General features: G+C 38.3%; 1 protein-coding gene across 1 annotated transcript in view; it reads right to left on the minus strand.

Annotated features, from left to right (window-relative positions):
- The window catches only part of MAEL (maelstrom spermatogenic transposon silencer), a 56,544-nt gene that overhangs the window by 21,952 nt on the left and 18,529 nt on the right, over nucleotides 1-16,063 (minus strand). Inside the window, exons 6-8 of the mRNA XM_019958317.2 lie at nucleotides 9,656-9,780; nucleotides 8,812-8,866; nucleotides 8,551-8,692 (exon numbers count right to left, since the gene is read on the minus strand). Of these exons, the coding sequence (XP_019813876.1) occupies nucleotides 8,551-8,692; nucleotides 8,812-8,866; nucleotides 9,656-9,780 (322 nt within the window). The remainder of the gene's footprint in view (nucleotides 1-8,550; nucleotides 8,693-8,811; nucleotides 8,867-9,655; nucleotides 9,781-16,063) is intronic.

A 16,063-nucleotide genomic window follows, 5' to 3' on the forward strand; every position in this document is an offset into this window, starting at 1 on the left:
AAAAAAATCAAGAGAATTTAATGACCAAACTTCTAAATAACAACATAAAGCAATAACAGTACAGCTGTATTTTTTAAAAACTCAAGGAAATAAAATGCAAATCAATGGAAAAAGTTTTAAGCACGCAAGAACACAGTTACTGTCATTCCCAAGAGCCCTTGATCAATCTATTAGATCAAGATTCAGCAAACTTGTTCTGTAAAGGCATCAAATAACACAGCAACCACTTTTAACTATAGGAGATGTCCTAAGACATAGGCATAAACAATAGTAATGAGACCACCCCATTTTCAATATAAAACAGATCAAGCAGAGAAAAAACAAAGAGCTAACACAGCTTAAATGACATAATAATGTAGAGCTTACGGGTACTTGTCAAAAGTTGCACCCTGACAAATACATATTGTTCTCATATATCCATAAAACAGTCCAAAAATTGATTATTTAATTTGCAAAACACTGGTAACTTTCATAAGGTAGAAATGTTATAAACAATACTTTGAACAGAATTCAAAGACATTAAAGTTTACTAACAAAAAATCAGAAAGGCTTTCTTTCCATCTGGACATTTAAAAGCCTCAAATTAACTCTTGGGTTAAAGAGAGCTGGAACTACAGAATTAAAAAAAAAAATGACAAAATGCTATGTCAACAACTTACGGGATGCACTGAAAGCCATGTCTGAGAAAATTCACTCTACTAAAAACACTTATCAATTAAAAAATCAAAAAGGTTAACACTGAGCCCACAAATCTAAACAAAGAATCACAAAGTACCAAGAATACAAAAACAGAAATGAATGAGGGACAAAAAATTAGATCTAATAAATTGAAATCCTGCTGTTTAAAAAAAAAAGACAATGCACGAGGTGTGATTTAGGAGGGGAAAGCAGAAGCACAAATATATAAGAAACCAATGAAACAAGGAATTTTAAATTATAAGAGACTTAGTTTGCAGACTTAAATAAGTCTGGAAACCTACATGAAATGAATAATTTCCTAGTGAAGTATAGATTACCAAAATTGATGCAATTAAAGTTAGAAAGTCTAATCAAGTCAACTTTCATAGAACAAACAAAGTTCAGTTCAGTCGCTCAGTCGTGTCCGACTCTTTGCGACCCCATGAATCGCAGCACGCCAGGCCTCCCTGTCCATCACCAACTCCTGGAGTTCACCCAGACTCACGTCCATCGAGTCAGTGATGCCATCCAGTCATCTCATCCTCTGTCGTCCCCTTCTCCTCCTGCCCCCAATCCCTCCTAGCATCAGAGTCTTTTCCAATGAGTCAACTCTTCGCATGAGGTGGCCAAAGTACTGGAGTTTCAGCTTTAACATCATTCCTTCCAAAGAAATCCCAGGGCTGATCTCCTTCAGAATGGACTGGTTGAATCTCCTTGCAGTCCAAGGGACTCTCAAGAGTCTTCTCCAACACCACAGTTCAAAAGCATCAGTTCTTCGGCACTCAGCTTTCTTCACAGTCCAACTCTCACATCCATACATGACCACTGGAAAAACCACAGCCTTGACTAGACGGACCTTTGTTGGCAAATGTCTCTGCTTTTCAATATGCTATCTAGGTTGGTCATAACTTTTCTTCCAAGGAGTAAGCGTCTTTTAATTTCATGGCTGCAGTCACCATCTGCAGTGATTTTGGAGCCCCAAAAAGTTATCACCCCACAAAAACTCACCAGTCTCAGATACGCACAATCTATGTGAGAAAAATTTTAAAACAAACTTGAAAGACCCAAACACAGATCTGAACAGTGAAAAGACATCTGTCCTTGGATAGAATTCATATGTAAAGATTTCAGTTCTCAAGTTAGTTTATAAATTTAATGCAATCCAAGGAACTTTACAGAACTTCCCTGGTGGCTCAGAATGTAAAGAATCTGCCTGCAATGCAGGAGACCCAGGTTTGATTCCTAAGTCAGGAAGATCCCCTGGAGAAGGGAATGGCTACCCACTCCAGTATTCTTGCCTGAAGAATCCCAAAGACAGAGGAGCCTGGTGGGCTGCAGTCCCCAGGGTCACAAAGAGTCAGACATGACTGAGTGACTAACACTTAAAAGAAATTTTATAGAACTAGACTGAACTGTTTTGTTTGAACTGTGCTAATATACTACATATTCAAAATGTAATAAAACCAACAAATATGGGCAAAAACAAACTGGAATAAATCAAGCAAATAAACTATTTCAAATGAATAATTTAACCACAGTGAAGGAGAAAAGAAAGAACAAATTCCAGTAATTTTTTTTTTTTTTGGCCATATCCTGCAGCATGAGGGATCTTCGCTTCCTGACCAGAAAGCAAACCCTGTGCCCCTTGTAGTGGAGCATGAGCTCTTAACCACTGGACCACCAGTCCCTCACCAATAACTTTTTGACTAACCTCTGACTAACAAACAAAACTGAAAAAAAGATTCTAAACCGTTAATATGTCTTTTTAAAATGGTGGTATCACTTAATTTTACAACAACCTAATACATTCTAGGACTGAACCAACAAAATTGTTGAGCATCAGGTTTTTCCACACAGAAAAGCAATACAAAAATGGAAAACTAGAGAACTCTATGGTTTTAAATGGCAATTGCAGGTTTATGTATGAACTCATGATGAGATGAAGACAGAGAGGGAGGAGGAAAGGGAGGAAGGAGTGGGCAGGTGAGTCTAGCCACGTAAAAATGTGTATTAAGGGTAGTACACAACACATTTCCTAGCTCTCTCCACTAAGGAGAACTAGAACCAAAGATGCTCTAGTAGGAATGAACACCTAGCACCCAGATTCTATCTCCTAAATACTCTCCTCCATTAAACAGAATCAGGGTTCCTTGGATAAATGGCTAATTTAAAGCTAGAGAAGGGAAAGTAAAAGATGAACCTGGAATATTTGGAGCTGGAAAAGCAAAGAAACACTTAAAGAATGAGGCAGCATTGTAAAATTTGACAACAACAAAACCCAAACTCCAAACAAACAACAAAGAAACCACTGGCTATAAAGAAACCAATCTGAGCAAAAAATAAGTTAATAAGACATTACAGCTCACTGAATAAGATACTAGGAATATATAAGTCCATAGTCATAAAAGAAAAAAAAAAGTCAGCAAAAAGGAAAAGCTTCTTACAGTAGAATGCTAGTAAATGCCGAGACAACAACCAAATTAGAGCACCACCATTTCACAAATATAGTCATAACTGACTAGCAGATGATAAGCTAGCATATTAAAGATTAAAGAATAGATAATCTACCAAATTTCAAAGACTCTCCAAACAGAATATTAATTGTACAGTGAAAAAGAGTAACTTTTCAATGGAAAAATTTGGCTGACATTATCTCAAGCAAGTGATCAAAGTTATCAGTAATGAGATTAAAATCAGATGCCTACAGATCTGACACATCTGAGAAGAGACATCACTTTTGAAGTACTCTTGCTAAAAATATACAACCTCATACTGGTGAAACTATTTGCAGGGAAGCAATAAGACACAGACGTAGAGAACAGACTTATGGACATGGAAGAAGGGGAGGAAGGTGAGAGTGGATATATGGAGAGAGTGACATGGAAATATACATCACAGTATATAAAACAGATGCCAATGGGAATTTGCTGTATGACTCAGGGAACTCAATCTGAGGCTCTGTAACAACCTAGACCAGAAGGACGGGGAGAGAGGTGGGAGGGAGGTTCAAGAGGGAGGGGGGATATATATATATAGAGAGAGAGAGGGTATATATATATAGTTGATTCATGTTGATGTTTGGCAGAAACCAACACAATACTATAAAGCAATTATCCTTCAATTAAAAATAAATAAATTACACACACACACAACCCCAATCTAACCATGAGGAAATATAAGCAAACTCATACTGAGAAAAATTTTACAAAGTAATTGGCCTGCACTCTTCAAAAAGGTCAAGACCACCAAAGTCTAAGATTAATGAATAATTCCAGGTTAAAAGGATCCTAAAGAGACATAATAACTAAATGTAACATGTCATCCTGGGTTGGACCCTAGGTGTTTATTTTTTGCCAAAGAAGACCTTATTAGAACTAGCAAAACATGAATATAGCCTTTAGATTAGACAGTAGTATTGATCACACGGACCACAGCCACGTCTAACGCAATGAAACTAAGCCATGCCGTGTAGGTCCACCCAAAACGGATGGGTCATAGCGGAGAGGTCTGACAGAATGTGGTTCGCTGGAGAAGGGAATGGCAAACCACTTCAGTATTCTTGCCTTGAGAACCCCATGAACAGTATGAAAAGGCAAAATGATAGGATACTGAAAGGGGAACTCCCCGGGTCGGTAGATGCCCAATATGCTACTGGAGATCAGTGGAGAAATTACTCCAGGAAGAATGGATGGAACCAAAGCAAAAACAATACCCAGTTGTGGATGTGACTGGTGATAGAAGCAAGGTCTGGTGCTGTAAAGAGCAATATTGCATAGGAACTTGGAATGTTCAGATCAGATGTTAGGTCCATGAATCAAGGCAAATTCAGTTCAGTTACTTCAGTCACTCAGTCGTGTCCGACTCTTTATGACCCTATGAATCGCGGCACGCCAGGCCTCCCCGTCCATCACCAACTCCTGGAGCTCACTCAAACTCACGTCTATCAAGTCTGTGATGCCATCCAGCCATCTCATCCTCTGTCGTCCCCTTCTCCTCTGGCGCCCAATCCCTCCCAGCATCAGAGTCTTTTCCAATGAGTCAGCTCTTTGTATGAGGTGGCCGAAGTATTGGAGTTTCAGCTTTAGCATCATTCCTTCCAAAGAATACCCTGGGCTGATCTCCTTTTGAATGGACTGGTTGGATCTCCTTGCAGTCCAAGGGACTCTCAAGAGTCTTCTCCAACACAAGGCAAATTGGAGTGGTCAAATAGGAGATGGCAAGACTGAAAGTCAACATTCCCGGAATCAGCGAACTAAAATGGACTGAAATGGGTGAATTTAACTCAGATGACCATTATATCTACTACTGTGGGCAAGAATCCCCTAGAAGAAATGCAGTAGCCATCATGGTCAACAAGAGTTCGAAATGCAGTACTTGGATGAAATCTCAAAAATGACAGAATGATCTCTGTTCGTTTCCAAGGAAAATCATTCAATCCAAATCATTCCAAATCATTCCAAATCAAAATCATTCAATCACGGTAATCCAAGCCTATGCCCCAACCAGTAATGCTGAAGAAGCTGAAGTTGAATGGTTCTATGAAGACCTACAAGAGATTTTAGAACTAACACCCAAAAAAGATGTCCTTTTCATTATAGGGGACTGGAATGCAAAAGTAGGAAGTCAAGAAACACCTGGGGTAACAGGAAAATTTGGCCTTGGAGTATGGAATGAAGCAGGACAAAGGCTAACAGAGTTTTGCTAATAGAGTTTGCTGGTCATAGCAAACACCCTCTTCCAACAACACAAGAGAAGACTCTACACATGGACATCACCAGATGGTCACACTGAAATCAGACTGATAATATTCTTTGCAGCCAAAGATGGAGAAGCTCTATACAGTCAACAAAAACAAGACTGGGAGCTGACTGTGGCTCAGATCATGAACTCCTTATTGCCAAATTCAGACTGAAATTGAAGAAAGTAGGGAAAACCACTAGACCATTCAGGTATGACCTAAATCAAATCCCTTATGATTATACAGTGGAAGTAAGAAATAGATTTAAGGGACTAGACCTGATAGACAGAGTGCCTGATGAACTATGGATGGCGGTTCATGACACTGTACAGGAGACAGGGATCAAGACCATCCTCATGGAAAAGAAATGCAAAAAAGCAAAATGGCTGTCTGAGGAGGCTTTACAAATAGCGGTGAAAAGAAGAGAAGTGAAAAGTAGAGGAGAAAAGGAAAGATATAAGCATCTGAATGCAGAGTTCCAAAGAATAACAAGGAGAGATAAGAAAGCCTTCCTCAGCGATCAATGCAAAGAAATAGAGGAAAACAATAGAATGGGAAAGACTAGAAATCTCTTCCAAAAAATTAGAGATACCAAGGGAACATTTCATGCAAAGATAGGCTCCATAAAGGACAGAAATGGTATGGACCCAAGAGAAGCAGTGATATTAAGAAGAGGTGGCAAGAAAACACAGAAGAACTCTACAAGAAAGAGCTTCATGACCCAGATAATCATGATGGTGTCATTACTCACCTAGAACCAGACAACCTGGAATGTGAAGTCAACAGGGCCTTGGAAAGCATCACTACGAACAAAGCTAGTGGAGGTGATGGAATTCCAGGTGAGCTATTTCAAATTCTGAAAGATGATGCTGTGAAAGTGCTGCACTCAATATGCCAGCATATTTGGAAAACTCAGCAGTCACCACAGGACTGGAAAAGGTCAGTTTTCATTCCAATCCCAAAGAAAGGCAATGCCAAAGAATGCTCATACTACCGCACAATTGCACTCATCTCACACGCTAGGAAAATAATGCTCAAAATTCTCCAAGCCAGGCTTCAGCAATACGTGAACCATGAACTTCCAGATGTTCAAGCTGGATTTAGAGAAGGCAGAGGAACCAGATATCAAATTGCCAACATCTGCTGGATCATGGAAAAAGCAAGAGAGTTGCAGAAAAACATCTATTTCTGCTTTATTGACTGTGCCAAAGCCTTTGACTGTGTGGATCACAATAAACTGTGGAAAATTCTGAAAGAGATTGGAATACCAGACCACCTGATCTGCCTCTTGAGAAACCTATATGCAGGTCAGGAAGCAACAGTTAGAACTGGACATGGAACAACAGACTGGTTCCAAATAGGAACAGGAGTATGTCAAGGCTGTATATTGTCACCCTGTTTATTTAACTTCTATGCAGAGTACATCATGAGAAACACTGGGCTGGAAGAAGCACAAGCTGGAATCAAGATTGCCGGGAGAAATATCAATAACCTCAGATATGCAGATGACACCACCCTTATGGCAGAAAGTGAAGAGGAACTGAAGAACCCCTTGATGAAAGTAAAAGAGGAAAGTTAAAAAGTTGGCTTAAAGCTCAACATTCAGAAAATGAAGATCATGGCATCTGGTCCCATCAGTTTATGGGAAATAGATGGGGAAACAGTGGAAACAGTGTCAGATTTTATTTTTTGGGGGGGCTCCAAAATCACTGCAGATGGTGATTGAAGCCAGGAAATTATAAGACGCTTACTCCTTGGAAGGAAAGTTATGACCAACCTAGATAGCATATTCAAAAGTAGAGACATTACTTTGCCAACAAAGGTCCATCTAGTCAAGGCTATGGTTTTTCCAGTGGTCATGTATGGATGTGAGAGTTGGACTGTGAAGACAGCTGAGCGCTGAAGAGTTGATGCTTTTGAACTGTGGTAGGGGAGAAGACTCTTGAGAGTCCCTTGGACTGCAAGGAGATGCAACCAGTCCATCCTAAAGGAGATCAGTCCTGGGTGTTCACTGGAAGGACTGATGCTGAAGCTGTAACTCCAGTACTTTGGCTACCTCATGTGAAGAGCTGACTCACTGGAAAAGACCCTGATGCTGGGAGGGATTGGGGGCAGGAGGAGAAGGGGACGACAGAGGATGAGATGGCTGGATGGCATCACTGACTCGATGGATGTGAGTTTGAGTGAACTCCGGGAGTCGGTGATGGACAGGGAGGCCTGGCATTTTGTGATTCATGGGGTCGCAAACAGTCGACACTACTGAGCAACTGAACTGAACTGATTGTAGCAATGGTAATATACTGTTTTGATAACTGTATTGTGGCAATACACATGTTCCTGTTCTTACGAACATTTCTGATATTCAGGGTGAAAAGGCATGGGGCAGCAACTCACTCTTAAGTGGTTGAGAAAAAGAAACTGTTTATTTTTATAAACATATTAAAATATTAACAATTAGAATCTGAGAATGGTATATACAATTTCCTTGTACTGCTGCTAAGTAACTTCAGTCGTGTCTGATTCTGTGTGACCCCATAGACGGCAGCCCACCAGGCTCCCTGGTCCCTGGGATCCTCCAGGCAAGAACACTGGAGTGGGTTGCTATTTCCTTCTCCAATGCCTGAAAGTGAAAAGTGAAAGTGAAGTCGCTCAGTCGTGCCCGACTCTTAGCGACCCCATCGACTGGGGCCCACCAGGCTCCTCCATTCATGGGATTTTCCAGGCAAAAGTACTGGAGTGGGGTGCCATTGCCTTCTCCGTTCCTTGTACTAGAGTCTTTCAAATTTTCTGTAAGCCTGAAATATCAAAATAAAAAATACTTTCCATTTCATTTTTATATTTCTTATAAGAATTCTATGTAATAGAGTCTTTATTTAAACGGATACTATATACTTTCATCAATACAGACACTCTAAATGATAAAATACTGTCATTTTATTTATTATTTTGCTTTTGCTTTTAGTGATAAACAAATTAACAATGTATCTTATAATCAGTGAAACCTTATATTCAAGGAAATACAATGATTCCAAAGTTTCATAGGAAAGTCATGCTTTAAATGGCACAAACTAATCCTACTGTATTTCTCAGTTCAGAAAAAAGTCAGTACGATTATCACAAAATCACATAAGTACCTTGTGTTGCTGGAATAATCCCACATGGCCACCTCTAGGAGGCTCCGAACCCAGGTCTTGGAAGGCTCCTTCAGAAATTTTTGCTGGTAGATCCCTACTACAAGATCCTCTACAGTGAGAAGTTCTAGATCTTGTCTGATTTCTTCCATTGGTAAATAAAAACAAACATAAAATTAGTGAATTCAGGTAGACAGAACATGTAAATGAAAATGGAAACACACATACTAAAATGCATTTGAGCAGTGACCCAGTTTAACTTACCTGATGACTTTGCCATATGCTTCAAACACCAGTTGACTCTGGCTCTATCATCAGACTAGAGAAGGGAAAAAATTTTACTTGTATTTTCTTCTATCCTGTTACTTTCAATTAATAAGGCCCTTTCAAACTGTGGGAGGGAGGATGGGGAAGGGGAAGGGAAAGGCTGAAGAGTCCACGATAACTAAATGAGAATGGTTAAAAAAAAAAAAAAGGGCAACATATACTAGAAAATACTGCTAATAATAACCAGTTATGTTCATAAGGCATTGCTAATATACTTTATGAACAGCAAGTGAGACTTAGGGTAGGCAAACGAAACCAATGTTCAGAAAAAGATAAGGTGATTTATGTTCATGGTGAGAAATGTTTGATTTTTACTGTTTTATTAATAAAACAGTAAGGTTAAAACCCAATTCTACTACACCAAGCCTGAAAGAATTTACACAAAACAAAGAATAAAATTACAAAAAGAAGATCAAGGAATTACTACAAAAATAGTTCTGAATAAATGGTACTCTTGCCTGGAAGTGATAGGTGTACAAACTAGAAACCCATCCTTCAGGGTAAAAAGATATTGAAGATATTTCAGAAGGAGGAACTATAAACATGAAATCTACCAAAGGTGAAATATATTCAGTTACTGCAGTCTTCAAAATCCGTCCAATATTACACAAATGTAGAAGAAAAGGCATTATACATACCTAATTACATTCAAAGCAACTAAAAATGAACATATTTTAACACACAGTTAAGACACAGGCGAAAGTTCTTTCTTTGGGTATCTTTCATGGATCTTCTATTTTCTAAGTAGATGACTTAAAAGAAATTCTTATGTTGAAATTACCTTGCAGTAGATAGGTGGCCAATTCCCTGGGTTTGGATGAATGAATCTATAAAGATTTTCTAACACAGTTGCTTGGTCATGCCCAGATTCAAAGTGTGAAATAGGAATCTTGTGACTAGAATCACCTGAAGGAAATAAAAAGGTAGGTAGGAGTTAAAATTTGACCAAGACAGATATTATGGATTAGGTATAGAAGGGTGGGTATAGGAAGGAGTAATGGGTAACTTGTATTTAAGTACTTGTACAAAGCCTGGTTATGGTCAGGTACTTTACAAATTTTATCCCATAATATTATAAAATAGGTAATATATACCTGTGGCGGATTCATTTTGATATTTGGCAAAACTAATACAATTATGTAAAGTTTAAAAATAAAATAAAAAAAATAGGTAATATACATATTAAAGAAGAGGGAACTGAGAATCACAGAAGTTAACAGTAAGTTAACAGCTGGTGAACAGTGGAGTCAGGACTCAAGCCCAGGCTTGTTAAGTGAAAGCAGCAGTGTTTTCACCATTTCTAAGCTGCTCTTCACGAATCTGTTTTATTAAAAAGACTGGAGACCTTGTAAACCAGTAATGACTGGTTTTTAGAAGGTTGTAAAATGGTATTTCCACTTCCAGTAAAATACAGACGAAGTAATACAAACTTCCCACAAAAATTTAGGATATCAAAAACAGCTACAGTAGCAAGGAATTATTAGGTCAAAAGCAAAATAAGCCACAGAGGTGATCAAATGCAAAGAGAGGTGATCAAAATGCAAAGAGAGGTGATCAAAATGCAAAGAAGTCAGAGAGGTCAGCCTAACTCTGGAGGCAGTTTTTACCCTGGAGTCATTTGCTAATTCCTTAATAGAAAGTTTACTGGCTAAGAAGTTGTGTTTCAGACAGCTTTGGGGGCCTGGTTTGCGAGACCCCTGGTGTCTAGAAAAAGCAATCATAAATCCTTTCCAGAAGAGAAATATCAACCTCAAGTTACCTTAAACCATTTTTTTCCCCCAGATAATCTATATGAATAAACCAGGTAAACACACACGAAAGAGAGAACCAAGACAAAGTTGAAAGACAAAATCGAGTCCAGAAGCGGAAGTTTCTGGACATAGATTTTAAATAATCATGCTTATTATTTGATGAGATCAAATTACAAATTTCAACATAAAATTGGAAACTATTAAGAAAAAGAATGCTAGGAACTCTCTGGTGGTCTAGTGATGGGGACTTGGCATTTTCACTGCTGGGGCCCTGGGTTCAATCCTTCAAGCAGCGCTGTGCAGCCAATTAAAAAAATAATACAGGAAGAGTTCAAGTTCTGGTAATGACAGACTAAGGAAATGATAGAACACATCAAACACCTGCTTGAAGGCACTGCAGAGACACAAATGAAGAGAGGAATTTTAAGTCCAAAATCTTAAAATGAAGAAATCCTACAGAGCTGAATCTGGCAGTTGGGTAGAAGAGATACAGAGACTGAGAAACTGAGATTTCTACAGACCTAGAGCTAGTAAGAATTTAATATATTACTCCAGAATTACTTGTGTATATATAAAAATTTATAAAAAATACTCAATTGTCTTCTGGCCTCCACTGTTTATGCTGTGAAGCCCATTATAAACTTTACTGATGATTTCTTTGCATGTGTGCCAAGTCATATCTACTGTTCAGCACTCAAAAATGACAAGACCTGTTAAGAGAGCTGAATATGTGACTGAACATCAAGATAAACAGACTGCAAAAATATATCCAAAAAAGAAGATCGCCATAATAGTTAACCAACATAAAACTTTAAAAAAACAAGGCTTATTATGTTCAAGGAAATAAAATTACTGATAACTTAAACAGAACCATAAAAAAGAACAAATGTAGACTCAAAAACTGAAAATACATTCCCCAAACCATTTTAGAATGGCAAAACAGCCTTGATGAGAAAATAAAGATTAACCTCAGGTTTAACATGAATGCACAAATCCTAAAACAAACTATTGGCTTGTCCAAAAAGTTTGGTTTTTCTGTAAAATGGCTCTAGTAGTGCTTTAGGTGTCTTTAACTTCATTCAAAACAGTTTTGTTCCACTGTATTATAACAGTTGTCATATCAGTGTGCATTTTAAAGAGTTTACCAAAACTGCTGAATTTTTGTGAAGCCATTTTAATACTGAAGACGGAAGGGAAAAAAAGCCACATTTTCAGAATAATATGCTTTATTATTTCAAGGTAAAAACACAACTGAAGCACAAAGAAAAATTTGTGATGTATATAGAAAAGGTCTTGTGACTGATCAGATGTGCCAAAAGTGGTTTGCACAGTTTCATGGTAGAGATTTCTTGCTGGACGATGCTTCATGGTTGGGCAGACCAGTTGAAGGTGACAGCAATCAAACTGAGATATCGAGAACAATGAACTTTATTCCACATGGGAGATAAGTGACATACTCAAAATATCCAACTCAACCACTGAAAATCAAAACACTATGGTAACTGCTTTTATTAAATATGTTTGGGCTGCACATGAGGAAAAAAAACACAACCTTCTTGATCATATTTCTGAATGCAATTCTCTACTTAAAACATAACAAAAACATTTCGTTTTCTGAATAAATTGTGATGGGTGATAAAAAGCAGATACAGTATAATAATGTAAGTGGAAGATATCACAGGGAAAGCAAAATGAACCACCACCAACCACACCAAAGGCCGATCTTCATCCAAAGAAGGTGATGGTGTGTACATGATGGGACTGGAAGGGATGAGCTTCTTCTGGAAAACCAAACGATTCATTCCAATAATTACTACTCCCAATTAGACCAACAGAAAGCAGCACTCAATGAAAAGCATCCAGAATTAGCCAAAAGAAAACATAGAATCTTCCATCAGGATAACACAAGTTTGCATGTTTCTTTGATGACCAGGCAAAAGCTGTTAAAGCTTGGCTGGGAAGTTCTGATTTATTCACCATAGTCACTAGCCACTGCACCTTCAAATTTCCATTTATTTTGATCTTTACAAACTTCTTTTAAAGAAAAAAAATTTCAATTCTCTGGTGTAAAAGGCACCTGGAATAATTCTTTGTTCTAAAAGGAAGACGGAATTATGAAGTTGCTGAAAAATGGTAGAAGTTAGTGGAAAAAAATGGTGAATCACTGTTTAATAAAGCTCTTGGTAAAAATGAAAAACGTGTCCTTTATTTTTACTTTTTAAAAACCAAAGGAACTTTTTGATCAACCCATATTAGCAAAGTGAATCCAGCAATTTATTTAAGAGTTATATAGTGAAAATGTTGGATTTGTTCGTGGAATGTAAGGTTAGTTTTTAAGATTAGTAAATCACCATATAAACAAAAGACACAAATCATCTGATATACAGAAAAAGTATTCATTAAAATATGCAACTGATATCTCTAGTGAAAGTGGGAACAAAAGGGAACTTCTTTATCCTGATAAACAGTATATAACAAAACTAAAAAAGAGAGAGAAAAACGATAGCAAACAGAACACTCACTGGTGAAAGATTAGAAACTAGAGTTCACAGCCAACACACTAGGACAAACAGGTTTTAAACGTTTTAAATAAAAGATACAGACTAGAAGAAGTCATTTCACAAATATAAGGAACTTTCTAAAAACCTCAGTTTAGCAAAGGTGGGATAAAACCAAAACAAAAAATAAACAATTAGAAAATATAATTTTGATTCAATTAAAAAAATACTAAAGAGAATAATTTTTAAATAAAATTAATTTTATTTCTGAGAAAAAAATATAATTGAGATCTATTACATATAATTAACAAGAAAAATGATAAGCTATAACTAATAAGATAAAGACTATAGAGAAAACTAAGACTTTATTATAAAGAACTACACATTTAAAAAATAAGAGTAGCTCTATATTAAAACATTTCTAACTGGGGAATTTTTGCAGAAACCAATGCCAGTGGCATTAATATGTCTCTGGTCAAAAATGTGTAAACATAAAGAATATCATGAAGCTGTCAGTTCTTTTCAAAATGATTCAAAGATTCAAATATATTCAAAATACTGAGATTAGTTTCTCTGCACAGAGGACAAGAAGGCAAAGTAAAAGGACCTGAGTTCACCTCCTCTCGCTAAGAGTCAGACACGACTGAGCGACTTCACTTTCCCTTTTCACTTTCATGCATTGGAGAAGGCAATGGCACCCCACTCCAGTACTCTTGCCTGGAGAGTCCCAGGGATGGGGGATCCTGGTGGGCTGCCGTCTATGGGGTCGCACAGAGTTGGACACGACTGAAGTGACTTAGCAGCAGCAGGAAACACTAAAAATCACAACTGCTGAAAAACTAGCAATAAAGAAGACTGGAACCTCTCCAAAAAATATTCTACCTCCAAAAACAAAAAAAGAACACCACAACAAGATGGTGGGGGCACATTTGCAAAATAATCAAATCTCACACCTGCCAGTTGGGTGAAGCACAAACTGGAAAATATCTCAGAAGTTCTCCCACAGGCATGACAGTTCTGAGCCTTGTGTCAGGCTCCTTAGTCCGGGGGCCTGCTATTGGGAGGAGGAACCACCAGAGCCATTTGGCTTTGAAGGCTAGCAAGGCTTGCTACAAGAGCTCCAGTGGGCTGGAGGGAAGCAGAAACCCCGCTCTTGGAGAGCACACACAAGATCTCATGTGTACAAGGACCCAGGGGGAAAAGCAGCAGCTTCATAGGAGTCTGGGCTAGACTCACCTGCTGGTCCTAGAGGATCTTCTTGCAAAGCGGGGGCTGCTGTGGTTCACTGTGGGGACAAGAGCACTGGTGGAAAAGGTTCTGGGGCATGCACACTGCTGTGAGCTGTCCTGAAGGATACCATTTTAATGCCAGGTCCTAGCCCCACCCAACAGCCTGAAGGTTCCAGTGCTGAGATGCCTCAAGCCAAAAGATCAACAGGGTGGGAACATATCCCTACTCAAAAGACAAGCTGCTTAAAGTTTTCCTGAGCTCAGTGAAGTGAGTGAAGTCGCTCAGTGTCCGACTCTTTGCTGACCCTATGGATTGTAGCCTACCAGGCTCCTCCCCTCCATGGGATTCTCCAGGCAAGAGTACTGGAGTCGGTTGCCATTTCCTTCTCCAGGTGATCTTCCTGAGCTCAAAGCTGCCTCTAAACACAATCTTTGCCACTGCCCTGCCCGCCAGAGGAACAGGACCCAGCTCCAACCACCAGGGGGCAGACACCAGAAGAAAAATGAATTACAACCTTGTAGCCAATGGGACTACAAAGACAGAAAGTGAGACAAAGTGGGATGACAGAGGAATAGGTTCCAGATGAAGGAACAACAACAAAAAAACACTAAGTGGAGATAGACAATCTACCTGAAAAAGAATTGAGTGTAATGACAGTAAAGAGGATCCAAAATCTTGGAAAAAGAATGGAGGCACAGACCAAGAAGATACAAGAAATGCTCAACGAAGAGCCAGATGATATAAAGAACAAACAGAGTGGTAAATGCAGTAAATGAAAAATACACTAGAAGGAATCAATAGCAAAATCAATGAGGCAGAAGAATGGATAAGTGAGCTGGAAGACAGAATGGTAGAACTCACAGCTGTGGAACAGAATAAAGAAAACAAAAGAAAAAAGAATAAAAAGAAATGAGGACAGTTTAAGAGAACTCTGAGACAATATTAAATGCACGAGAATTCATGTTATAGGGGTCCTGAAAGAAGATGTAGAGAAAGGGCCTGACAAAATATTTGAAGATATAATATCTGAAAACTTCCCTATTATGGAAAAGTCACCCAAGTTGAGGAGGCAGAGTCATGTACAGCAGAAACCCAAGGAGGAATGTGCCAAGACACATGTTAACCAAATTGATAAAAATAAAAGACAAAAGTAAAATATTAAAAGCAACAAGGGAAAAGCAACAAATAACATTAAGAGAATCCCTGTAAGGTTATCAGCTGATTCTTCAGGAAAAACTCTACAGGCCAGAAGAAAATGGTTGGACATATTTAAAATGATGAAGGGAAAAATGACAACCAAAAATACTCTACTCAGCAAGGCTCTCATTCATATTTGATGCAGAAATCAAAAGCTTTATAGACAAGCAAAAGTTGTGAGAATTCAGCACTACCAAGCCAGTTTCATAACAAATAGTACAGGAACCTCTCTAAATGGAAATGAAAAGGCTGCAACTAGAAACAAAATTACAAATAGGAAAGCTCACCAGTACACACAGTAAAAACAGGAAATCACTCACACAGAATGAGTAGAGTACAAATGCAGGATAATGGAAACACATTTGAAATTAAGAGACCAGCAACTTAATCTTGGATATATAGACTTCTATGTAAACAGATCAAGTGCTCCAACCAAAAGACATACAGTGGTTGAACGTCCAAAAATAAGACCACATATATGCTGTTTACAAGAGAACCACTTCAGATCTAGGG

Source organism: Bos indicus, chromosome 3, assembly GCF_029378745.1.
Source record: "Bos indicus isolate NIAB-ARS_2022 breed Sahiwal x Tharparkar chromosome 3, NIAB-ARS_B.indTharparkar_mat_pri_1.0, whole genome shotgun sequence".
Classification (NCBI taxonomy): domain Eukaryota; kingdom Metazoa; phylum Chordata; class Mammalia; order Artiodactyla; family Bovidae; genus Bos; species Bos indicus.